Raw genomic sequence first — 27,991 nt, 5'->3', positions numbered from 1 at the left:
TATTCTCTCTTTCTCTATCCATCACTCCCCTGATTTTTATTCTTTCTCCTCTTCTGTACACTTGCTTCCTGTTTTCTCTTTTCATTTCTACCTCAAGTTCTTTTTCCACTCTCCCCTTTCTATATCATCACTAAATCCACTCTTCTTCTCTCCATACGTACTCCTGAGCCTGAGTGTGCAGCACCTGTGCAGACTGGAGTTTGTCGGGCCGAGGCAGAAGGTTTTTTTTTTTTATTTTGTGTGTGTGTGTGTTGAACAGGGAAGGGAGGGGAGACAACACCCAGGAACACCTGACCAACATTTCATCAAGATATGTGGAGTCTTAGGAACTGATCTCCTCCTTCAGCTTTTCCCAAGCTGTTTGTTTATCTGTTTTTTATTGCAACACCTGGAATGCTTAACGTGGACTGATGGATGTTTCCGAACTGTGCATCCCTGACCCTCTCTGCTACCACAACCAGTAGGTGCATCTCTTTCCACATCTTTTTCCCTTCTGTCAGGAATTTTTCCTTTCTACTTTTGTTTCCATTTAAGGTGACAGAGAATTTCATTTACTTCTTGACCTCTACTTTTTATCAAAAGGAGAGAACAAATCATAAGGAAAATCAGTTTAATTCATTCGGGGAAAAAAAACAATTCATGCATAGTAAACAAGTAAACAATTTCAAAAGACAGGGAGTTCCTCGCATTATGTCAGCTCCACCTCCCGATGTACGGGACAGCCGGGCTCAGTTGTGTCAGTGAGGCTGCAGTAGCGTAGCCCGCAGGGAGTCCAGGTCGGATGGTTGCCCTACAGCTGTCTAGCTCTGCATCAGGATCCAGGGTTTAACCTCAGCCACAGGGAAGAGCTAGAGGCAGATTAATGCGGACGATATCCAGATGACTATCCTCTGGCAGCAGCCGATGTCCGGCGGTGTCCCAGAGAAAGAAAACTGTGACTGTGCTGTTGTCCAGTGTGTGTGTGTGTGTGTCTGTGTGTGTGTGTGTGTGTGTGTGTGTGTGTGAAAGAGTGTGTTCATGAGAGACAGATAAGAGTATATTTGAGGGGACGGATAACTCTCTGCCTGTGTTTAGTTAAAGCTTCTATCACTTTTATGTTGTTTGTGATTCAGCATTTTACTTCATTTTGGTGCTTATTCTTGAATCGTGCAGAAATTACAGTGACAGAGAAGAATTAGAAAACCTAAGAAGTGGCCGTGTATGTAAAGAAAACACAATTCATTCTATTTAATTAAGACTAAAGTGGTGCACACTTTGCATACACATATTGTCATTGTGCATTTAGTTCATAAGTGCAGGGATCAAGCAGTTTGTTTTACAGGAAATCAGAAGTCAAAGAAACTCACAAATCTCAGCTGGAGAACCGGTCCTTAGTGTTTCATTGCTAAGACGCTTCTCTTTTAACCAATATGACTGGACGGGGAGACTCTTTACTGGGATCCTCTTAATGTTAAGCTGTAGATGGGATTGGAAAGGTTTAACCTGCTTAGCACTTTTTACAAAACTGTGATTAGGAACATTTCAAACTCCACAGGACTCTCTACAAATAAGAAAGAGATAGTTTCTGTGATGCTTAATTTACACATTTATTTTAATTCGGAACAGTTGCATCTGAGCTCAGGATCGATAGAAGCAAAAAAAAAACTCATAAAAGTGAAATGACTTCAGCCTGTATTTGTTTAACTAGAAAAATGATAAAACATTTTGTCAGAGATTCGCAGCAATTATTAAAGTGGTGCAGAATTCTCATGCAACCTTAACAATTACATCTCGTTGATTTTACATTCATTTACATGGTGGTATTTGAGATTACTTGCAAACAAAACTACAGTAAAGCAACAAATGGAAGTTTGATAAAACTGACAATTCAGACTGTTTCAACAGTGCAGTAAAGTGTGCCGTACAAATAATGTAAAATTTAATTTAATTACTACAGTCAAATTAATGACACAAATTTCTCATTGAATAGATGTAAATTGTTTTGAGAAGTGTAATATTTAACCACAAGTGTTTTGTCAGTTGTTTTGATATCTCACATAAAAGTTACAGACCTGGGTTTCATTTTTTCTTAATGTGTTTAAATAGGTCAATTTCAGTGTCTTTTAAGGCTTTGACATTCAATATTGCAATTCCTGTGCAGATTGCAGTGCAGTAGAAAAAAACCCACAACCCTGAGTTCTTCTTTTTCGCACAATCATCAGTTTCCAGAATCTGAAAAGCTGCATTTAATACACACATATCCAACTAAAACCGATCTTAAGTTATTATATTATAGTAATTAATTAAATAAAAAGAAGTGGAATTAAAAGAATATTATAATTTAACGCCACAAAAAAGTGGAAAACATTTTAAGCTGAATTTAAATTATAAAAAAAATACAAATGCTATTAACCTATAGTGACCCTGGATCAGGTCTTAGTGTGTGTCTGATGCTGTATTTGTGATTCTGTATGTTTGTGTACATCTGCATGTTTGAGCGAGGCAGTGGCTGCTTACATTTATACATGCATGGAAATACACTACATACATACATTAAATACATACATGCATTTGTAAATGTGAATGTGAGCATACTGTGTGCAGTCTGAATGTGTCGATGTTAATCTTTGTCTCTCCTCTGCTACTGCAGGACCAATTGGTCACATTTGATAGGACAGCACTTTTCATGACACACTGAACACTGGCATTACCCAAAAAAAAGAAAACCCATAAATGCAAATACTGTGTTACAAACTCACCTCTCTACATATGTTTGTATTGGTTATAACTGAGATCTTCCTGGGATTAATGCTGCATTTTCTAAGGGAGTTAATTTAACTCACTAAGTTGATTATATTTCATTTAAGGAGAGCAAACCATGACGTTTAGATAAAATAGTGTCATGACTATGAACTGTAGGACACTTCCACACTCTGTTTAGCAAAAGCGCATTGTAACCATGGCTACAACATGTGATATACACTAATTTATTCTAAAAATTGTCTTTACCTTTAGATAGTGTTAATCATACTGTCATACCGTTTACCACCTGGAAGTAAATGTATTTGTTCATGTACTTGCATACTGTAAATCCGTGCTGTTAGTGTCACATAAAGCCGGAATTACTTAGGTTTGGCTTTGAGGAATGCTATTAACCCCTTGAGGACTTTTGGCCCGACCACCAACCTACTGGCCTGAGATGAGAGGTCGACTGTAGAAGAGGCAAATATGTTCCTCCAGCAACAAACTAATATCAGCTTATCAGACATCTCACATTATTACCAGAAATAATTTATAGATATACAGCTATATGCGCACACACACACACACACACACACACACACACACACACACACACACACACACACACACACATATAGATTGATAGTTTGTCCTCTTTTGACCCTTTTCAAGATTAACAATTAATGACTCACAGTTTTATCCACATTGTTTGCAAAAAAAAAAGTACATACATTTATATGCTATAAAATGCTTAATTTTAATGAAATGTCCACATCAGTACCATTTTCATGTTTCTTTTTAATAAAATCTGAATTTTAGGACATAAATAAAAATAACCTGCAGCGGCAAGTGTGGATTAAATAACAAAAACTGGACCAGAAGCCATTAAAGTGTGTGATCTGTTCATAAATCCCCAGGTACTCTCCACTTTTCAGTCAGTTGACATTATTTGAATATTCTGGGTAGAGAAAAAAATTCCATGTGCTTTCTAATGTTGTTTCAAATGTGTTTTTCATGGTAGATGCTACTTTTCTTCACACACATCATAGAATTTTTCATTATGAAAAATAGTCACATGATTTTCTGCTTCTTTAAATGTTTAACGAGTTATCTTAAAACGGTCAGTCTTTTTATGTGTCTGTGATTGGCTGTGGTTTCAGTGCGATTAGCCATGGCAGTTTTGACAACTGAATCATTTAAAGTTAAAACTTTAAATGTTGTTTTTCTTCAGTTTGCTCCAATAAATCAGATCAATTTTTCTCCCGTTCCTCCTGCTGGTCCCATAGGTGCCCTTCGCAAGCAAACAAACAGGAATGCATAAGCACAAGCGGTCAAATGTATGACACACACAAATAGACACAATTACAGACACAGACACACACATGTGCGTGCACATACGGATGAGACCAAAGAATCACACGCTGACCTGGGATCTAATTTTAGCGGTGCCATATCATGGAAACACCTGACTGTGTCTGTTAAGAGAAACACATCATCTTATCACGCTTTGCATCTGCATTTATTACACTAGTTATGAATGTGGTCATACTGTGTTTATATATGAGAAACTTTTCCATTTGTCTAAAAGATAAATAGATAACCACCATGGTCCAATCATTTGTCTCGTCTCAAGTGTTCTTTGTAAAAACTTAACATGACTCCATACGTTAAATCAGGAGAAATGTTTTACTTTTGCTGTGGGTCAGTTAGACGTGTGGATTCAGGCATTATAAATGTACAGTACTTGGAGGTCTTCACCTGATATGTTATGTCCTGTCTTGTGCCAAAGTTGAGATTTTTCACTGGAAACTGACATGAAAAAAAAATGTGGTGCAGAAAAAAGACACTGAAATGTAATGGCAGTGCTAATTTCAAAGTGTGTCTGCCACAGATTTATGAGGCGACATTTGATACGTTACCGACAAATTTGGGTCTTATTGCTTCTCCTGCGTGTTCTTCAAAAGTATTTTTGTGCATGTCAGAAATAGTAAATAGAATTTTATGTTGACGTGTTGGTAACATTAGTGAAAATGTTGTTTTGTTATTTGTGAAGCCGGGTTTGTTACAGTCACTCGAGTGAGTGGACAAAGTTTGTTGCTCCCAGCTTCACCTTTCTGCACTTCATGGAAAACAGTTTATCACTGCACTTTCAGTAACTTGGTCACAGTCGGTTTTTGAAACATCTTGCCACGCTGTGACCTTTCCCATCTTTAAGTTTGATAGTTGGCTGATAGGACTGGTAAAATCGGCTGGGAACTGAACCTATGAGCCCACTGACGGATGGAGGGAGCAGGTGGTGGGACTGTGGGTAACGTGTTTTGTTCACATTAGTGGGTGAAATTGCCTCCAACTATTCTTTCGCCACCAGCTCTGAGCTTGAGGAAAAATGACCCGAGATAGAAACAATTGAAAACACTTTGAAACTCGCTGCTGTATTTTGTCACGACACTGTTTTCCAAGTGTTCAGACTGTCATGTTTATTAATGGCGATGGCTGCTGCATATGAGGGCACAGCCCAGCTCTATGGTAGAGTGCTGCTGTGTGACGGCATAAGAGGAGAACTAACTTCATTACATGTCATGACCCCCTCTTGATATAGCTATATCCTTTAGGCAGCCTGTCAAGGACTCTGAATTCATCAGGATGTAGATGGACGCTTTTTTTTGCGGCCGCTATTCAATCAAAGCATGAATGTGGCTTTCATGGGCTCAGGCTGAATACAAGCAGCAGAGAGGACTTCTTAGAATGAGTTTGTTTTATTGATCAAATGAAATTAACACACGCACACACGCATACACTCAGACGGAGAAGCAGTGCGTCTAATCATGGAGTGTGGGTCAGCCAGCATGTTTAATTTAATGGGCCTCATCGTAGCCTTGCGACGTCTCACATTGTGAACTTAATTCCTCTTCACCACGTTAATTTGCATTGTGTCAATTGACCGGAGTGCTTACTGTATCAGCTTGAGTCGCACTTGAAATTCAGCCCATGCCCTAATACCATTAGGCAAATGCAAAGTTGTGTCATTTACACATTTGGAAAAAAAAAAGGAGAGAGAGAAAAGCCAATTTGCACTGGACAAGACTCGCTTGTGATTATCAGTGGATGTTATTACTGTGGAGAAGCAGACGTTTGAAGGTTATGTTTCTGGGCAGTAATTGAAATGCAAAATAACATTAGGATCGATGGCCATCTCTGTTTATTTATGAAATCAATATCGTAACTGTCCCTCATGAGTCCCCCTCTGATTCCCAATGACGGCTTAAGTCTCTGCTCGTTTATTCTTTCGTCCCCATAACCTCCTTCTTCTGTCTCTTTTTAAAAGGCAGTTAAGGGTGTGTTTGACTTTGCAGGGAGAGCAGTTTCCTGGAGGTGGTGGACGAGTATGTAGATGGGGGTTGATACTCCAGGTAAGGAGACATCATCCATGTGGGAAATCTATGCAATCTCCCCTCATGGCAGTGACATTGAAGAGGCCATATGCTCAAAGCTCTGTGTACAAGTATGTGTGTGTGTGTGTGTGTGTGAAAGAGACAGAGAGGCAGAAACAAAGTGTATCCATGCAGTATAAACGTAGTAAAACATAGTATAAACATAGTATCAACATAGTATAAACGTAGTATAAACGTAGTATCAACATAGTGTGAATGTATAGTACTAATGCAGGACTAATAACTTGAAATTAAAGATTTAGTGTGAAAGTAAAAATGTTGTTTTCAGAACAAAATTGACATTTTCCACCTTGGTACCTGTGGTATATGAGATCCACTTACTTATTATATTCTTTGAGCTTTCGACCATATCCCATGGCCCTCTTCAACAAATGGAACCTGCACAGGTGACTGCGTGATAAGAGCAACAACTGACAAAAAACCTTCACAATTAAAGCACAAAACATAAACTTTGACCTTATTAGACCTGAAACAATTAATCAATTAATCAAAGAATCATCAATAGAAAAGATGGGATTAATCATCTAATCGATTTAATCATGATAGTAAAATGAATATCCATGAGTTTTTGGACTGTTTGTCGGTCACAGCAACACCTTGGTTTTTCACTATTTTCTGACATTTTATAGAGCAAACAAATTAACTGATTAATCAAGTAAATGATCTGCAGATTAATCATTATTGAAAATAATCATTAGTTGCTTGCCTCATCATTGCCCCAGTAGAAAAAATTATTTTGCAGCCAGGTAAAACATGAATGCACGCATAGTTGAACATAAGATACATAAAATATAATAAATTCAATTAAAAAAATATGATACAAATATGATGACACTTATATAAAGGTACAAGCACAAAGAGACACAAAAGAATAAAGCAAAGTCTCAGTTAGACTAGAAATAACATTTTTTAAAAACGGCAATTGCTTCAGTCCGAAACAGCTGGGTCCATAAGTAAATAAGTGTCAAAGTTTTTTTTGTTTGAATGCTGACAGAGGTAAACTACTCCATTTAAAGGCAAAGACAGCAAAAATACCATCTCAATCTGCAGAAACTGAGCAGAGAGAGAACTGAAGGTGCTTTAGAACAATTCAAGTAAAAAAGACTTCATAGGTAGTAACTGTGTAATATCTAAGTTTATGTCTGGGAGGCTCAGGTGTAAAATGTCAGGTTTTGAGCTAACAGCAAAAAGATGAAGACACAGCTTGCAGATTTAAATAAATATAGCTTTTTTTTCTATTGTGAAGTCAACATGTTAACTCACTGTGCATTATAAATGTATTTTGACAAATGTCTCTTCTCTAAAAACCAACTACATTCTTCGCAGCAGCGTATGAATCATGCATTTAAATGTTAGAACGCACACGTTTTTTGACGACCTTCATTTGCGCCATCGCTATGTCACGCGCATGTTGTTGTTACTACTTAACACTTGGGCGACACACGCTACCCTGTTTTCCCGCTCGCATGACCATTCATTTCCCAGACACCCCGGCTGCGGACTAACAGCGTAATCTATGTGTCAGGCAGGAAGGGGCACTCAGTTTAAAGCTGATAGAGTTTGCCCCAAACAAGGACAGCCTATCATAGAAAGATTAATGAACTAATTTCATGCATGGCTCCTTGCCTCTGTCCTTCTGCGCTTGCATGTTTGACTGTGTGTTCAGCACCATGATTTACGCCGTGTTCCTTGCTACAAGCTTAACCCCAAGCTTAACAATAATATTTCCCCTCAGTGGGAAAATACATAATAAAATATGGAGAACCTGCTTTTTTTTTTTTTTAAACCCCTCGCTCCTCAAGGAAAGGATAGCATGAGGTCATTGTGGAGAATTGTTTTGATTATGCATTTAAGATTTTCCTTTTTTTTTTGTGACTTCTGTTAAAATTTATTGCGTTGAAATTCGGAGGCTGGAAAACATATTTCATGGCTTACAGAAGAGGTGGATGGATTCAGGATTTATGTAGGGAAGCAGGGGATCTGCAACATTGCCAGCACGAGGAGGCATGCCAAAATACACACACATACTCACACACATGCACACACAAACATTTGAAAATTTAAGCTGTTCTGATGGGACATTTTCACACCCATCACACTTTGGCTCCAAAATAAAAAATAAAAAAATTTGAAAAGCAGTGGTCACTGATCTGGCATTTCAGGCAGCGTCTCGGTCATATTAAACATTCTGGACAGCTCTCTAGTTTTTACATGGAGTCGTGTCTAGACGCTCTCTTTCTTTCAGAGTGGTGGACACGCTGAAACCTGTGTGTCTGCTGCTCCGAGCCATCCATTGTGGGAGCATCTGGCCCTCTAAGAACAGCAGAACAGAGAAGGCAGGTGACCTTCACGTCTGTCTGATGAGTCTTGCTTGTCTGCTCGGTTTGTACCATTTTTCTGCGTGGCGGAGCAAACACCACTCCATTAGATATTAGGTGCAATGCGTTTGTGTGTGTGTGTGTGTGTGTGTGTGTGTGTGTGTGTGTGTGTGTGTGTGTGTGTGTGTGTGTGTGTGTGTGTGTGTGTGTGTGTGTTGCTAAGGGAGCAGGGCGGGTTGAGGAAAGTCAGGCTGCGCTTATAAAACTGTGTCTCTTTATAATAAGAGGGGGAAACCAAATTATGAAACTATGAAGCTATTTCTGTCCATGCGAATTGGTGGTTCGTGCCATTATTTCATTTCGACAGATTTGAAAGGACCCATTAGAAATTTCCATTAAACCTAACAAAAAACATCTCCCCAGCGTTACTGTGTGCTAAGTGTGGAATGAACTACTTTTTACATATGCCACAATGTACTATTCCATAGGGAATCCCCCTATCTGCCTGCGATGATGTATTAACTGTTACCACGCCGCTCTCTCCACTTCGCTCAGATGGGAGAAAATATACCTTCCAGTTGACTATAGGTACATGATAATTGCTAACAAGATTTAACAAGAGTCCTATGAATCTTTTATAAACCGCACCAGTCTCAGAATGAAGACTAACATTATGTTGTATCGCTCTATCTTGCACTATGTTAACAGTCCTGACTGATTAAAAATGCATAAGGAATGTCTGGGACCCGTAAGAGGAGGGTTTATTTTTTCATGCCTCATCTGGAACAGGAAGGAAGCAGAGGATCAATAGATCTGATCTTGGCCCAGGGGTAGAGGCTATCTCCTCCTCCCTCCCTCTCTCCACCCGCAACCCGTTAGCAGTTAAAAGAGAGGTTTCATGTTGTCAGGGCCTGATGACTTCATGGCTTTATATAAACACTTATGCAAAGAGGCAACAGAGGGAAAATACATTTCTAACCACAACAGAAAATTTTAAAAAAAAGAGGGGCAGCCCCCAGCAGCAACAAAGTTCAGAGGAATCTAGCCAGCTTTAGCTTCTTGTTAGTTTCAGACATTCTTAGCATGACTTTCCACAGCTTTCACACAATATTTACAAGCTTGTAGGGCTGAAGCTGTGTAAGATCAGCACCAACTGTGACAGACAGAGCCAGCAGTTCTAACACAGACCCAAGCCTCATTTCATGCTTTGTTTGAGAGGATATTATTGAAGCCACTGCAAGTACAACAACTTCCAAAACATGGCAAATAAAGAACTTTGCATCCTCTTTTAGCTCTACAAATAAAATTTGCTTCACGAAAGGTTCCCTTTGTAAAATGCAACGCAAATCTTTACCAACACCTGCAGCAACGCAAAACGTCCTCCAGAGACCTTGATGACCTTTGTTAACATCTGGTCATTTGGACATTATTTTTGGCACTTGAAACAGTTTTTGTAGATAGGTCAAGTCAATTCCAGTCAAGTCAATTTTATTTATCTGTTATATAGCACAAAATCAGTTTTTTGCCATAAAGGGCTTCCTTTCTTAGCCTCAGACCCTTGATTCGGAAAAGGAAAAACTCCCAAATAGTCATTTTAATGAGCGCAAAAAAGAAAGAAACCTCAGGAAGAGCAACAGAGATGGGATTCCTCTTGAATACATGACATAGACATCTTGTGTACAGAATTACATAAGTAATATCTTTAATTCTTTCAAACTCTCTTCCTAAACTTTACAATGAAATTTGGGATTGTGTCTTCCTCAGCCTGTCCAACCTCTCTCTTAAATCCTCTGTAACCCAGCACCGTCCATTGGCAAAGTAACCAGGACTATTGATTGGGTCATGTATTACCCATGATCCTCCATATGCTGAGTGTAACACCTCTCTCTGTCCATTAACAGCCTTCTGAAGTTTCATTTATTCACTTACTTCTGGCAGCCGACCCATTGTGGGCATTGTTTGCAAGATGTATGGGGCATCCATTGACATGGTCATTAGTTACCATTTTGCCTGAGAGAAATAAGCTACTGTAGTATATCACTTGGCATTCCAACGCATTAATGGTTGTGTCTGTAACATAATCTATCAAACTCAGATGAACCGGCGCGCTCCATCACAGCTGATGAATCTCTCGCAGGATAATCAGGCGATGATGGAAGAAAGCAACATGCAGTACATCTTGTCGGACTTATTAGTGGTGATGTTTTTATTGATACTGCAGTTTTCTGATTTATGTTGGTTTTCATGTAAGCTTCTATGTTTCTCAGTTTTCTAGAAAATCAGTTCTTATTTGCACGTGAGGTAAACAAGCATCATTTCCTTACTGCTGATGTTTGAAAGCCCTGTCTTTCCAGTGTACTGACTTCAACTGAAAGATTACTTGATCTATTATGAGTTCAGAAATTTAGGGGACTTCTGTGACTGTTGGGGCTCATGGAGTCCTCAAGGAATTCATTTGATAATTTTAAAGATGTTCTGCTGTCAGCAAAGAAGTGTTTCTTCTCAGTTCCTGAGGGTAAAAGTTTGGAAAATCACCAAACAGTGATTAGTTTGCTGAACATTTTGTGACAATATAGTTGACTTTAAAATGTTACAGTGGATCAGCTGCCTCATGGTTTGAACTGTATTTACCATGAATTTAGTTCAAAATCTGACTGAAGCTTTGGCCCTGTGTGTTTTTATCCAGGTTACTAACCAGAATGCCCTCTGAGGACCGACACCTTTCCTCAAGCTGTGGTTCTTACGTCAAAACCGAGCCTTCCAGTCCTTCCTCCTCTCTAGTCGACACCGGCAGCCACCACAGTCCCAGCGGCAACTCTGACGCCAGTGGCGGCTACGTGAACGGCAGCAGCGTACGCTCACACGCCCTGGACTCCCCGCCAATGTTCAACCCAGGCATGCTCGGAGGTGGTGGCGCCTGCCTACGCCGCTATGAGGAGTGCTCCGGCAGCATGGCGGATGACTCACCAATCAAGTGCGAGTACATGCTCAATGCCATTCCCAAGAGGCTGTGCCTGGTGTGTGGCGACATTGCCTCAGGGTACCACTATGGGGTGGCCTCCTGTGAGGCCTGCAAAGCCTTTTTCAAAAGGACGATACAAGGTAATTCCCATTTTCTCTTTCATTTTTCATTGGCTCACCTGAGCTCATCTCCAGTGTCTGTCGCTCTCAGTTCAACCTGAGAATATTATGTTTTCTGTAATTTTGCAGGTGGTTGAATATTAAGTAAAATAATAGTAATGATGATAATTAGAGTTACACATGTAACCCAGGTGTACTGTCACTGTCGCAAGTGCAATTTTTCATGATGATACTTTTTTTTAGGTTTACCTTAATAGTTCCTTAACAGGAAACCTGATGATGAATCCATTGTCATATGTCCCACATGTCTCTCAGTGCTGATAGCCAGCCCTCTGCTCTTATGGGACTAATACAGTGTAGTGATTACGAGTGTCTACAGCAGGCTTTAGGCCCAGACTGTAAATCTGCTCTGGGTTGTGATTTTTTGATGTGTTTGCATGTGAATCGTACGTCTGGCATCGGCTCTGCCATGTGTGGGAGCTGTTCCAGAATAATCACTTGGACAGAGATAATATGCCACAAAATGAGATGCAGAATTTTGAATTTTATCTGCAGCATTTGAGTCTATAGACATAAAGTCAGACAGCAGATTAGTGAGGGCATGGCCACATTGAGTCAGGTACATTTGAAGAAAAAGTTTTTTTTCCAAGCTCCTCTGAATTACCATCATCTTCACCCACCTTTTTCATTTTATTGGCAGTTGGCAAAAACCATAGCAGTACATTCATGCCACCATAGGGTAAGGAGTGTTTCTGGTTTGCTAAAGATACTCTTAGATACTCGTGGTAAACTCAATAGTTTGCAGAGACAGAAACATATGTCAATGACAACACCTACAGTAGTACACCGGTGACTGTGTATGATGACACGGAAAACAATCAATTACCAAGGAGGAAAAGAAATGCAGCTTCTTATTACCATTGATTCTAAGATGATATTTCTTGAAGCGGACAGCATACAAAAACAACAGCAATTTCTAGAAGTTTGTTTTTTGTTTAGATGACGGGCAAAACAGACAAAAACAGATGCATCCATATTATAGTGGGCGTGGGCTGAGAGTGAAGCTGAGAGTCACTGGCTTCCGGCTTATTTACGCTCCCAATTACTAGGTGAATTCAGATATTTTACCATAAGAGATTTTCTTTAAATCATGCTGAAAAAAGTTCAAACATTGTTTTGTGACAACCAGTTAGACTGAACAAAACATGAAGACACTGTGGTGTCAAGTTTACTATATGGCTCAAAGCTCTGTGTGTTTTAATAGCTGCGATACTTCTTCGCTGTTATTCTGTGAATGGGACATTCAAGTCTGTCCCACGGTAAAATGGGACACTTTTTGTTTCAATCTGACCAGCAACACAGTAAAAAGTGCTCATGTGTGACTTTGTGTTGTCTTGCACCCCCTCTTCTTCTTCTCCTTCTTCCTCTTTTCTCTCGCTCTCCTTCGTGGAGGACAGGCTCGTAATGAACCTAATCTGTCCGTCATTCGTCCTGAGCCACGGGAGTTTCAGTCAATAACAATCAGTGTTGGGTGACTGTAATTAAGAACCAGGCATTTCATTGGGAGAAAGTCAAGAAAGGAGGGTGGGAGGTCTGGATCTGTTCTTTGCCCCCAGGCACCTCCACCCAAGGGGGGTGGGGGCCAATTAGAAGCTCAGGCACGTGTTGTCGGGGCAATAACAGAGGAACGGAAGAGAGGAGAGAGGGAGATGCTGAGAAGTCCTCTAAATAAAAGGCAGAGGGACAAGGGACAGGGGACATGGTCATTCACTGAAAGGAGAAGCTGCTTTAATGGAATGGTAATCAGGAAGGGGGGTCCCGGCCTCGGCAAAGGAGGAGGACAAGGAGAGGTCCAGCTTGAGTGGAGATGAGCGCGTGGATAATAGCATGGCATAATAATATATCAAAATTTAGAGGGAAAATAAGAGAGGTTAAGGAAGGATATTAGAGTGGTTGAAATGTCCTTTGAGAAATAAAGGTGGACACAAGACCTGATTAACTAAGAGGGTATGCCGACAGTGAGCTTTTAGAGGTAGGCAATTTAAGACTATTGTGGACCCCCAATGCAACCCCCCCTCACATACACTCACCAGCACACACACACGCACACACACACACACACACACACACACACACTCATTTTTGATCAATTCAGATATAAAATGTTTCTTTTAATAATCAGAAAAATATAAAATGAAATGACCTTTAAACTGACAACAATCCTCTGTATTCTATTATTTTGTTTAATTGTATAATATTAAATACAGTGGGGGAAAGTGGTCTCGGACCTTTGGACTACTGTATTTATATAATATATATATATATAGGTGTGTGCAAGGTGAAAAAACAATGAGGAAAATCTAAATTATGCCTTTGTCCAAATTCCATGCATAGTAATCAGCAGGTTTAGTGTTTTCACAGTGGAACACTTGAAGAATTAAGTATACTATATAAAAGTCAGAATACATACTGGAAACCACCGTTCACTCTATTGTCTGTATGATACACACTCAATAATTTACTGTACAGTGAGCAGTAAAGATATGAGATGAGACTTTTGAGCGCTTATGGATCATCGTCGCTTTGCGTCATCAACGACAGCTGTAGTTTTACGTGACAGTAAAATGCGAATCATTGTGGGATTGTTAGCTGAAAGTAGTCTACATGGCATGGACCTTACTTTTTTGTTGCATTGTGGAAATGTTTGAGGGCCCTATATATAGTGGATACATTTCCCACTCAGAATTCAGACACTTAAATGGTAGACATTAAATAAAGTGCACTACATAGTGAATAGGGAGTGATTTAGGACACATCCTTCCCCACAGTGGAGGAGCTGCTCACAGCTGCTGAACATTACAATAGTGTCGGTGCGATAACTCGAGGATGATCTTCACAACAACAAAAAAAAGTGCCGAAATTCCACTCTACGCACTAATTGTTTACAGCACGTACTGCATAGTGATTGTCATAGTATAGTGTTTTTGCTCTATACTATAACAAAGTACATTTATTTCTCAGAATATACAAGAAATTAATGTACTTCACCATCGTGAACTATCAGGCATCAATCAAACTGTGACCTCGAAACTTTTGAATTAATTGGCATTTTTTTGTTTTCTTGCATCTCTCTAGTGTAACTTTCTTTTGTGCATTGCATTGTGGGACTTTAGTATTCATCAACAGTACTCGTTTTTTTTAGTATTGTACTCTGTCTCTCTTGTGTGTACTTAATTTTGTCCTGTTTCCTATGTGACCACAGTGCACATTCAAAACCTGTTTAGAAATAGTATGTAGTATGACCATGGGAAAAAGCCACTGCATCATTGCATTAATACTATACTATGACTATTAGATTGCACATGGTCTTTGAAGTTAGTTTGTGGTATAGAATCGGCACACAACATGCCTCCTGTATCTGCACATGTGCACTGCAGTCTACCGTATTTTCCCTCCACTAACGCCTCTCAGTTTAAAAGACTTTAGCCACCCTGAAACCAGCACCAGCCTCTGCCAACATCCTGGCATGGTGCCCCGGGCCCCTCACTGTGCATGTGACCCTGCTGGCACCATCGATTCCAGGGATCCTGACAAATGTTGGCACCTTCTCCTTGTCCAACAGGGGGTTGTGTGTGTGGTTGGGGGGAGCAGATCTGGCAGAACTGCAACAGACAACACCTGGTTTGCTGTTTTTAGGTACCATTAATACATCTCTGGACTATCGGGACATTGCTTAAACATTCAATCAAGGGATTTGGATACTTGGGAGGATTTGTCATTGGATTCTGGGGGTCACGTCAACTTTTGAAGTGAGCGTGTAATGATCCGGAAAAAAAATTGTTAACCGGAAACTGGTGAGAAAGACAGGCAGCGGTTACATGGCAGCAGATTCAATATGTCTGCATTTCTGGCTGTTTTTGGACCCGAGTGATTAAATTGCATAGGAAATATTTCCATAGTGAGCCAACAGCCATCGAGACGGACTTGAATAATACATCGAGCTTTGCTACATGATACGGGAGCCTTAGATTGGCCAATCTAACAGCAGCTCTTGGTCTTTACTGAAGAACATTATGCAGAGCGCTCGACTGTGCATCCATTTCTTAGCCCTTGTGTTGTGGAGGGAGGGCAGCTTTCCCATCATCCTTTAGGTGAAGAAGGATGGGCTGGAAGGGGTCGTGGTGAGCCTTGCAAAGAGGACGCTCTGCATTAATGAAGCTAATTTATCTGTGAATCAAAATGGGGGTGGGACTCCGGGGCGGGTAGGTGCTTTTTACATGTCCCATCAAAATGCCACTAAACTCTCCTCTCCTTCAGGAGTGTCACACGGGGTCACCTTGGGACAGGTGTGTGTGTGTGTGTGTGTGTGTGTGTGTGTGTGTGTGTGTGTATGCACACGTGTGTGTCTGTGCCTGTTGTTTACCATTTCTGATTTGATCTCCTTTTCCATTCAGTCCCTTTAAAACAAACTGATTTTTGATCTGCACACAGAATTAATAACATATTTTCTTGTTTTTTTTTTACAGGGAATATTGAGTACAGCTGTCCGGCCACCAACGAATGTGAGATCACCAAAAGAAGACGCAAATCATGCCAGGCCTGCCGCTTCATGAAATGTCTTAAAGTTGGCATGTTGAAAGAAGGTGAGTGCTGTTTTTATTTTAATGGTAATTTCATAGGAGAACTGAAAGGAATTTGTTGCTATTTTGTGAGATTTTATATATTAGAATTGAGTCATAATAGTACTAATACTTTTTAGCTACAGCCCTGGTGAGATCTTAAATAGCGTTTATTGCTCTCAAAAATTAAAAAATAATGATAAAAGTAGCATTGAAAAAACAACAAATTATTATTCTGAGGATAAAATCTTACTCTCATTCTTCTAATTTCTGTGTTTTATTATAATTTAAAGAATTAAGCTTTCCTCTGAGACCCTATGATCATCCCAATTATGAAACTATTCAGAAACATATTAGATGCCATCAAGATTATGACCAAACTTAACACAAATGTGTGTAGTTTTTTAGCTTAGGGAGAGTTAATTAACACGAGTAATAACTAACATATACAGGTCTGTTGTTTAGGTTTATATATTGGAATAAAGGATTCACCGTCAATGTTTTGAACATACACAACTGTCTCTTTCATGACAGTGAATTATATATAGTCTAACAGTCTCACTGAGGACTAAAAGACTAGTCAGTGATCAGATATTAAAGCCAGCTGTTGCCTCAGGGAGACACCAGTGACATCACCCACATGCCTTACTTACCTCTCCTCACACCCCTGAGCCTCTCAGTGTTGAACTCAGGCGGGTGGGAAAAGCTGCTGAGTTGGATGTTCCTACCAAGACTGACTGAGATGTGTAACAGTACTCTTGAAAAGCACAAGCTGTTCCCCTAAGACTTCCCTCTCCCATGGGCCCTGGGTGTCTCTCTCCCTCACCCTCTCGCTCACCCTCACTCTCGCTGTCTGTCTGTCTCCCCTCCCCTCTCTTGCCTGGCATATTGATCCACTAAATGCTTTCCGAACATCCCATCTCACTTCCTGCATGTGTTGTTTCTCCTCCACTCAGAGACCTTTGGGAGTACGGAGGGAAAATCTAGCCGATAGATTTTCTTGTTCTTTTTCTTTTTCCACGGGAAGAGAGTTTTTTTTTTTTCTTTTTTTTTGCATTTGTGTGTTTAGTGAGAAGAATCATTCTACACTGATGCACTGAGTCAAGCACTAAGTTATGTTTTTGTAAAGAGTATTATCATACCCAGTGCTGAACTGGGACTTTACTGAACATAACTTAGGTGCTCTCTTTTTCCACAGACTGTCATGAAAAATAGCTCATGTTAAACATATATAAAATGTGATGCTTTTTTTAATTACATTTCTATCTGTGTCACCAAAATAAAATGGAATAGTTTTACACCTGTTTGCAGACAGATGCATAGAAATAAATTATCAGTACAACTATCAAAAATAGGCACCACACACTGTCAACAACAGTAAATTTATTGAATGAAAGAAATGTATCTATTTAATTAAGTTATAATCTTGGCAATGTGCATAGTAATATTTAGAAGTGTACACTGACATTTAATGAGTGAAAAGTTTTTGTGTTTTATTTTGTTTTTGTGGATCAATGTTTCATACACTTTAGTATTATGCGCCATCTATTTGCTGAATTACATGTCATGTATTTCACTAGCAAATTTTTTCCCTTGAGTTCCAGTCACTTCAGAGCTGAGGTTTTCAAACAAGATGCAAGGGACAGATGCATGCAGATGTTTTGAACACAACAGGAAGTTAGTCATTGTAGTTTGCCCGTTTATTTGACTTACTTATCAACACGTTCAGCATTTGAAGTTGCAGCAGTGGCTGTGGCAAACAGCTCCTGGAGGTAATTAAGGTATGTTAATACCCTTAGCGCCCCATTTTAGTGCCATGTCTAGTCTATTCTCAGAGCCGTAAGTGAGTCAGTCAATCCTGAACACAAAAACGTGATACACACAATTGTAGATTCAGTGCGACTTACACGATCTAAGAATATCACTATCCCAGATATCCTTTTATAAATGTTCATGAATGCACTTAGAAATCATAGAAAAAAAGATTTAAGCTTAAGCTTTAAAAGACGCTCCTTATACTGTAACTGCAGAACCTGCCTGAGAATCATCATGTTTTCAAGTTTTTCAGTATTAAAAGAATCCAGTGATAGTTGTATGTATATCCTTGGGTACACTGCAAATAAGAACTATGAAAAGTTTTAATTTTTGTTTGTTAATTCAGCTCTACTAATTATTTGTTTGTTAATTCAGCTCTACTAATGAGGCCTGGTGGCCTTGATTTTGTCTGAGGGTGGGCACGATGTCAGACTTTGGAAATCCATGCTTTAGATCCACTTTACAAACGCTCAGGGCAAAGTTTAGTTGACAAGCAGCAACTTCATAGAATTGTTTGTATTTATAATACTTATTCAGTAGAACATTATTTGATCTCTGAAGTCTCCCCAGATCAAGTTCTGGAGTTCAGCCCAACCCCATCCACACTGATTGTATGATATATATCCTGATATAAAAGGGAATGTTTACAGACTTTGTTTATTGGCTTCACTTAGAGACACAACAGTCATAAATTTCCTAAAAATAAAACCGTGGTGATACAGGTTTGTTGTATTCTGCCAGCACCAACACGTCTCATAATAGAGGCCAGAAGCAGTTAACTGCAATCTGTGCTGGTAACACAAGACTGTATGTCAGGCTCTTGGTTCACTTCCACTGATATAACTTCACTGTGTACTGATGTAGCTGTGTTTGTTCATCTCAGTCTGAAGGGTCATCCATTGTACTGCCGTTACAGAACTATTTATACCTGCCTCCACTCTTGATGTCTTCATCCCGGCCCAAATATCTCACACCGAGGCTTTGACTGTCAGCCAGAAAAAACACTGTTGCTTTAGAAATAAAGCTGAAACTATTAGCGCATGCTTAAAGGAAAAACGGTGGGGTATTGTCTGTGGCGGGCTGAGTTAAGCCGTTGAGTGGACTTCAGTGGTGTGTATGTGTGTGGTTGTGTTGTGGTGTGGTGTGTGTGTGTGTGTGTGTGTGTGTGTGAGGGGGAATTTGACGCCGTAGCCTCCACCACCTGCCGCTCCTGAGACGCAGCATCACAGCCACCGCGACATGTGGCACAGTGGGTGATTCTCTGAAAGTGATGGCATTCAATTAAAAGGAAAAAGGACATTTAATCGTGGCGTAGTGCTGCGGCATGGCCTCTTACACACTTGGGGGAACTTTGATCATGGAATCAGTGGGGGGACAGCAGCTTGCCCTACTTCATGTAATGAGATCACCGTATAACAAGTGGCCAAGAGCTTGTCATGGAAAAGGAAAATTCACACAGTATAACATGAATGTCATGAATAAAGCAATCTAGTCTTGTGAGATCTTCAGAGCAGATAATGGAACCAAAAACACAGTAAATAAACGCTGGATAAATAAAAATGCTATAGAATTGGAATTGGAAAGAAAATATATGCTTGGGTGACATTTTATCAGGCAGGTCTACTTTCTCCACCACCTGCTGCACTGAAATCTTCTATTTCTATTGTAAAATATTCTATTGTATGAATATTAGCATTCAGATATTAACCAGTATATTCCCATTTTATATTTATTTCCTCATGAATTCTTTTTGGCATGGCTCACATTACAAACTTCCCTTCGCTCACAACATCCCAGCTAAGTGTGTTTTTACTTGTTACAGTGCGGCAGATATCATAAGAAATGCCTCGCACCGCAGAAGATGCTGAGAGAACTTATGTCCTCAGTCGTTCTTAAAGTATGTAATATTTCCACCAGGACCCTCTAAGCTCCACTTTAAGCGTGCCATCTTGAATCATAAAGTGCCAGCTGCCAGAGTGAGACCAGCACTACTGGCAGGCAGGAGGAACCCCTCCTCCCTGCAACACCTGCCGCTGATCAGCTGACTTCAATTTTTAAACCCGGTTTGGTGGCGTCAGGTTTGCTTGGAGTCGAGTGTAAGTCAAAACAAATCAACTATTTTGAAGTAGCAGCTCAACAACAAACATAGGCGAGGAGCGGGGAAAGCAAAATGTGTTAGTAGATACAGATTGTGCAGTTAATCAGTGTGAATTACATCTCAAGGATATTTGCTTGTGGATGCACATAACAGGAGTCTGGATGTGAGTAAACAGTTTCTGTGACAGCGAATGACTTTTATACCTGAGAGTAAAATCAAAGAGACTCAAAGAGAAAAAAACATTGTAGATGACAGGCTTCCTTCCAGATCCGGCTTTACTGCTGTGCCGCAGCAGAGCGCTCGGATGAGCTGGGTGGATGGTAGCGGCAGGCGGCTTTTTGAAGAAACCTGCCTCGCTCAGTGACCCCTTAAATGTCCAACTGAGGCTGATAAAAGGTCACAGGTCCAATGGAAAAACCCTCACGTAATTACAACTCGCGGAAGGTATGGTGTCAGTCACTACTGCCAGGAGTCAGCGCCCACAGCTAATAGTAGCGCTAATACCCCCATAGCATTACTCTATGGTGCTAAATGATGCATGAATTTTCTGGACCGAATTAGCTTTTTTTTTTTTCTTTTTTTTTTTTTGAGTCACTGTTATTTCCTGCTAAAGATGGAAGATTTATTTTTAGTTTTTTGTATTTTTAGCATTGCAGTAAAATGTGCGCAGGTCTTTCAGTAATCACATCATCATGTTAGCAAATTAGCATGTTTAAAAAGTATGTCCTGTCGAAACAGATGCATCCCTCCCTGTAGACCTTATGAAATTCTGTCACGAATTAAATTTTTTTTTTTTTAGCAATTTCAATAAAAAACACTTAAGCCTCTGCTCCTCTGAAGTTGATGCTTGTTGGTTTTAGTGTTAGCTAAGTGTTTCTGTGGTGTATTCTTTGCTTGTGGGGATTTTCTGACACTACTGTAATGTGGAGGATGAAAACAAGCTGCCAGACTATTTTGGCAACCTACACCGCTGTCTCGCCCTCGCCAGACCACAGATAGGGATCAGCAGTCTTTCCTGAGCGAACGTGGCTACCGGGGTAACGTTACAGCCTTATTTTCCTCCAGCCACATACACAAAAGATTAGTAAAGCCATATCCAATATCACAGACTGTCAGGTCCCTCGCCAATCAATAGGCTTAGATCAGAAACCAATCTATACCCTAAGATTACATCATCAAAATAAAGATATAGCAAAAGTCTGTAGCGCATAAACGGCACATGATGCAAGGCTGCGTTAGCACTACATCTGTGTATGCAGGACTGAACGCCCTCTGACCCCTTGCTACATGATTTTTTTTCTCGTACCACAAACCTGTCTATTTAATACACATGTATGGGGCCTTGTTTGCTTTTTAGGGTGTCAGAGTAGCTGGCAGACTGCAGCTGAGAGTCAGCGCCCACCCAGAGGCTCTGCTCTGGCCTGTCCTCACTGTCTGGCAGGTGATAGATCAGACATGGAGGCTAACACGTGTTCCTCTGAAGAAGGGGATTTAGCGAAGTGCTGACCTCTTTACAACCCTCCGCACACACGCACTCAACTCAGAACACATACATCCCTGTACACACATGCCAAATGTACAGTATATCACCCCTGACAAGTGACATGGAATCGGACCTTGAAGTACATGTTTCCTTCTGGCACTCTTCTCCCTCTATGTCTTTTTCTCCCTCACCCCCTCCGACATACAACACACTGTGTGAACACCACAAACTGAAGGCCTGCTACACCAATACACCGGGGATCCTGAATCGACCCGCCCATCTCCAGCCGTGCAGATGTTTTCGATTACAGGCACATTTGTGGTCAGGGTGGCTCTGTAACACACAGTAATACCCCTCACGGACACGCCGGCTCAGATTTATGAAAAGTGTAAAACATGATAAAGAGAGCGATGCCAGTGTGCGTGGTTATGGGAGAACAACTCCAGCTTTGTCTTGTCAGCCCATCAGGGGTTAGAGCAGGTGGGACGCCATCCTCATACACCCCCCTCTTCCTCTTGTCCCATACCCTTTTTCTCAGAGACTGCCTCCCTCCCTCCCTCCCTGGAGCCCACCCAGTCTCTGTACAATCAAACAAAAGCTGTCCAGTGCCTTTAGCTCTTTGCAGGCTTACAGACTCGGCCCTTAGAAGTAGCTCTGCAAGGGCAAGGTCCCTGTGCCTTGTAAAGGGTGAGTGACTGTGTAGGAGGGGGCGCACGCTGCATCCCTCTGATTTTTCCCAGCTAAAATAGGGAGCTCCTAATCTCCCCTTGGCAGCGCTCGCCAGCCAGCCAATTCTGACACATTCTCTAGAAAGAAGCGCCTCTGACAGGTGAGCGGCTGAAAATAGTTGTGTGAGATACAAACATACACACACACACACACACACACACACACACACACACACACACACAGACACACACATACACACACACACGCACATGTTCACATTGTAACGCACAAGCTTGATACTTACTGTGAGCCACATGTACATTTGTGAGATTAAATCTGTTCACTGTAGAATTTCTTCTGCATAGAGGGAATCAGTCTCTCACAGATATACTTTGTGATACTTTTTGATATTGCCGTTTGTTTTTATGGATAATTTTATAGATAAATTTCTCACTCGTCTTCCCGCGTAATTTCTTTGTTGTTTATGTTTGATTTGTTCTGCAATTTATCAGTGTCATTTATGCTGTGTGTTGGCCCATAGCTACCACTGAGGACACTGAGGTCAGCACATTTTTTATCTGGGAATTTGAGGTGTTTAACAACCGCGGGGAGTTATATGATATAATTTAACCCTACAAATTGATGCTGAACACAGCTAGAATATTTCCGGTTGATGTCGGTTGATATGTTACAGCCATAAAAAACATGGATCCTTAGGTTTTGATATGATACATAATATGTACTGTATGATTCTGTCACACAGTGTTGAATAAGACTTTAAAGGTACTAAAGCAGAATACTGGATTTAAAGAAAAACTAATACCCCCAGAATTTTATTCTTGCAGTTTGGAGAAGGCACATTTTACCATGTTGCGTCATTTTAATGGAATTTACAGACTAATTAATTATGATAAAGGGAATCATTTCAATATTTTAGCAAATTATTAATGACTTTATGTTTAGTGTTTGTGTTGCAGAAAACTTGGAATCATGACTTTAGTATTTCTTTATTTTTTTTAATAGTTGGGTTTTTTTGTGGACACGTGAGGAATCCCAATTACTTTGTGGACCTGAATAATAATAAAATAACTACATATAAAAGAATAAAATAAATCCATATGACACACACCGCCACCGCCAGGAATAAACAGCCGCTTCAATCAGGAATGTGCTTTAAGGTTCCAGAAGTCAATAAAGATATTGAATGTGAAAGGGAAGCTGGGGTCAGGTGGCCGTAAAGATTGCTCCTATGCAAACATGCCTCATCGTCTTTCCATACACATGTACACACACACACACACACACAGACACACACACACACAGACACAGAGCGAGGATGGACTATCAGGCAGTATCTCTGTGTCTCAGCCCGTCTCTCTCATAGTCTGCAATAAGTTATGAGCATACTGTACCGTACTGTATGATCTTACCGAGCTCATAATATCCAGCTCACACACTTCTACCACCTCCCATTCCCTGCGCTCGTTTACCCCATAACCTCACCCCCTGCATCCATATTTTGGCTGCCACACTTTATGAAGGGCCAGCAACCGTAAAAAATGGATCTGGATGCTTTTAACATGATCTGTGCACCCGCCTGGCCCCCATGTCACAGGCTCTCTCACTACCAAGACACAAGCTCTCTTCAGGACGCGACTGTCTTGAAGCATGGAGGCTGCTGTGGTTTTGGGCCTGAGTTGTGGAATGTGGTGCTGACGATGACACAAGCCCCCCTCCCTCCCCAGCCCTCTACAAAGGGCCTCATCCAGCTGTCTTGTTGTGGTCAGATTCTCAGTACTGTGCTGTATCACATGGGGAGGAGATAATCCTGCACTGGTTGGATCAGGCGCTGGCTGGGACAGGCAGTGCTCTGAGGGAGGAGATGTACACCCGATGCTAAAAGGGAGAGAAAAAGAGGCAGACAGATGGAAAAGTGAGAGAAAGAAAAAAACAGATCTTGCAGAAAACTGATACATTCAGCCAAAAGCAGCAGCTTGTTTTGTCTTATTCCCCAACCCTCCCATTCTTCAGCATTATCTAACCCATTTCTTCCCCCTCTGTCATTCTCTCTGCCCTCCTGCCATGGGTCTCTGCCGTTTGCAGCGCTGCTAAGCTGTAAACTGAAACTGGTTAGCGCTGAGCTCTTAATTCTTGTCAGCGTCCATTAATTATGGGCCAGTTGGATGTTCCAGTTCAAACAGCCCCCGCGGATCTTGGAATTCTAACTCCGGCTGTTTGGTCACTTGTCGCTTGTCACAGCCACATGACCCTGCAGCCCGCAGCAGGGAAACCAATGTGTGTGTGTTTGTGCATCTGTCCACTTGTTTGTGTGAGTCTGTGCTTCTGTGCGCATGCATGTGTGGATGGTGGTAGATGTCAGGGACAAAGGCAGCAACAATTCACTGTCACTTAGTCTGACAAGTCTATGGTGCATGAATTTAGAGTCTACACCTGCTCAATATATTTTTGCATTACACAAGCTTATTGTTGTGAAAGCCTTTACTGACTGCATGTGCCTTTATTAGGCCTGTGTGTGTCATTAAATAGAGAGAAGCTATTGAATTGATTAAATATGTGGAGTACATGTGCGCAGTTTCCTGAAGCACAATTTATAATTTTAAATTTACCTTAACCAAGAGTAATGGCAAAAACAACTACTAAAGCTCCATCTGTTGCAAACCCAGTTCCTAGCTGGCTAACTGACTAATTAAAACCACATCCACATGTGTTCAAAGAACAAGAAGTCTATTTGCAAGCCTTATTGATTACTTTAAGGCGTACAAATGGAAAGCTGTGTTAGGAGAGGGGCTCTCGATTTAGCTTCAATCTGCCAGGCATAAAATGATCTCACTGTGTTTGCTGGGAAGAATGAGCTCCCTCTGGGCACGGTGGGTAATTAGGTTAGTGGATAGTCGGTGTCAGGAAATTGAAAGACCATCCTAATCGGATTCTTTTGTTTCCAGGGGAATCAAAGGAATTTATACGAGTCACTGGGATATCTCTCACGACTCAATTCCACTTGACCATGTAAAATCTGTTTGCTCTCCCTCAATGCTCAAACAACTTTTAATACAAGCGTGTAAATCCAGGACATAAGGTGCATCTGATGTAGCCTGTGTCCTTTGAGATGGCTTTCAAGATAATCCCAGATATGTCACGTTTGTATACTAACTAGGTACTTACACTCTTCCATCTGTAACAAGGAAGTATTGAACGGTTCCTCTTGACAGTCAAAAGGTTAAACATAAATGAATGAAACTCTGTACTCCCAGTTATGATATATACATAATAATATACATGCCATGTATTTCCTTAATGTACTTTTTTTGCAGGATATATACCAAGACCAATTTGTTTAGTAATATATTAACTGATGTATACAAAGTAGTCCTCTGTTTTGTATGAGGTGCCTCATAAAGAGGTTAAAAACGATAAACATTGAAATCCTTGAGAGAGATTTATGAGTGAGCAAAAAATATGCAAAATATCCAAAAATAACCTGTAATAAAGAGGCTACAGTGCTATCGTTAGTGGTAATTGTAGCTATAGTCGAAGATGAAACAGCATAAACTTGTCATGTTGCATTTTAATTGAATCTAATGATGTCAGATTTGCTTGATTGATAAAAAAAAAAACTGAGCAGACAAACAAAACCTTGTTATTGAATGGTTCTATTTTATTCTACATGTGTGATATTTCTTTTGCAGGTGTGCGTCTGGACCGGGTGAGAGGGGGGCGGCAGAAGTACAAACGAAGGTTGGACGCAGAGAATGGCGCCTATCTCGGCCTCTCCATCCCCCCTCCAGCCAAAAAGCCACGTGAGTCACAGTTTTCGTTTGTTTGTTTTCACTCAGTTGAAATGTGGGTTGTACCTCAGCGTTACAGAAAGGCTTCATATCAAAGCAGCAACTTCACAACTTGGGCCATTTATGAATTGACATGTTGGGACTAAGAGCTGTGACTTGCGAGACTGCAGTTAGAAATGTATTCATTTTTACAAAATATGTCGTTGAGGAAGTAATATTAACTCAACAAGTTTTAAATGATATATTGATTCATTTATTTGTTGTAATTGTTTGTCCGTTTCCTTAAATAACAAATTTGTGTATGCTGTCGCCTGAAATTATCACACAACACAGAACTCTTTTCCCTCTTGTCTCGCTCTGTCCCTGTATCCGTCGTCCTCTCTGTCAGTGACAAAAATCGTTTCCCATCTGTTGGTGGTGGAGCCAGAGAAGATCTATGCCATGCCTGACCCCACCATGCCCGACGGAGACATCAAGGCCCTCACCACGCTGTGCGACTTGGCCGACCGCGAACTGGTGGTCATCATCGGCTGGGCCAAACATATCCCAGGTAGAGAGACATGACTGCTGATGAATGACCGTGTTGTGTGGGATCTGGTTTTCTGAACCTTTTGATTTCTTAATTATTTAAACCTGGTCATGCATTTAATAGATATTTTTTTTCTCTATAAAGAAATGTATGTGCTTTGACAAAAATCAATAGATGACTGAATATAGAATAGAGAAGTATATGACACAAGAGAAGGGAACGGATTAACATAAAAAAATATTTCTAATGTGAATAAAATTGTGTCAGTTTGTTAGTTTTGATGACTGGAATCATAAAAATTCAACTTCACAGGTCTTATGCTGGAGGTAAAGCAAGGATGTACTCAAATTTACTGAAATGATACAGTATGAGATTACTGAAGTAGTTCACTGACTGTTGACACACATAAACACCCCCTACACACACACACACACACACACACACCCCACACCCCTCCCACACACACGCATACATTCATGCACACACACAGGATAATTAACATCTGCTACTCATCTGCACCTAAGGGAAAAGCTAGTCCCATATTCTAAAATCTAATCAATAAAGAGCAGCTGAAACCTTTGATTTGACTGGGTAGGGTGGGAGAGTCTGGGGGGTTGGGATCCGCCCCTATGTCAATGTATTCCATTTCAATCCAGGACTTAAAGAAAGCAATCCTCTTACTTACTTAAGGAGACTACACAGGGCCTGTGGTAAAATTGATTTATTTAGGGAAATACTGACGGATTTCCCTGGTCCTTGTTGAAGAATTCTTAAATAAGGCTTGTTATGCAAATGTTTTTAGATCTTCTTTTCTTTTCATCTCTATCAGTTGAAACAGACACTTTGAGCTCTAGTATGTTTAAACGGAGCACACGTCAAAGTGGATGCGTCTCATTGATCCAGTCAAATAAAGTATTTACAAAGTTGCACGTCGCCAATTCAGCTCATTTAACTGAGAAATATTATCGGTGTTTTAAATGTATTTTCTTTCTCAGTTAATGAGGTTAAATGCTCATCACAGTATTCACATGTCTTGTTTTGCCCCACAAACAGTACAACCCAAAGATATTTCATTTACAGTGATATAAGATAAAACGGAAAATCCTCACATTTGAAAATCTGGAGCCAAAGAATTCTGGATGAAAAACTACCGAAATTATTAATAAATCATCAAAATAATATAATAAGCTACAATGCAATTCCTCTTCTATGACTATAAACATAACAATTGCAGATATTTTTTCCTCCTTGTGGACTTATTCCCAGCTGGCAGGACACTAACCAGCTGCTCAGCTCGCTGGTCTGCCTATATTTACCCCTAATCACTGATTTGTCATCAGATTTATGTCTCACTCCTTAATTAATGAAATTTGGAGTGGGTGAAAGTGTGTTGATTCCAA

At 40.5% G+C, this 27,991-nt stretch overlaps 1 protein-coding gene across 1 annotated transcript in view; it reads left to right on the top strand.

Moving 5' to 3' along the window:
* Nucleotides 1–410: 410 nt before the first annotated feature.
* LOC111240361 (steroid hormone receptor ERR2-like) overlaps nucleotides 411–27,991 on the top strand; it is a 36,552-nt gene continuing 8,971 nt past the window's right edge. The window contains exons 1-5 of the mRNA XM_022770348.1: nucleotides 411–460; nucleotides 11,178–11,593; nucleotides 16,099–16,215; nucleotides 25,964–26,074; nucleotides 26,451–26,612. Of these exons, the coding sequence (XP_022626069.1) occupies nucleotides 411–460; nucleotides 11,178–11,593; nucleotides 16,099–16,215; nucleotides 25,964–26,074; nucleotides 26,451–26,612 (856 nt within the window). The remainder of the gene's footprint in view (nucleotides 461–11,177; nucleotides 11,594–16,098; nucleotides 16,216–25,963; nucleotides 26,075–26,450; nucleotides 26,613–27,991) is intronic.

Source organism: Seriola dumerili, unplaced genomic scaffold (assembly GCF_002260705.1).
Source record: "Seriola dumerili isolate Sdu_G_001 unplaced genomic scaffold, Sdu_1.0 BDQW01000025.1, whole genome shotgun sequence".
In the NCBI taxonomy this organism is placed as follows: Eukaryota; Metazoa; Chordata; class Actinopteri; order Carangiformes; family Carangidae; genus Seriola; species Seriola dumerili.
The sequence above is the reverse complement of the archived record's forward strand: the minus strand, read 5'-3'. Positions and strand labels throughout refer to the sequence as shown.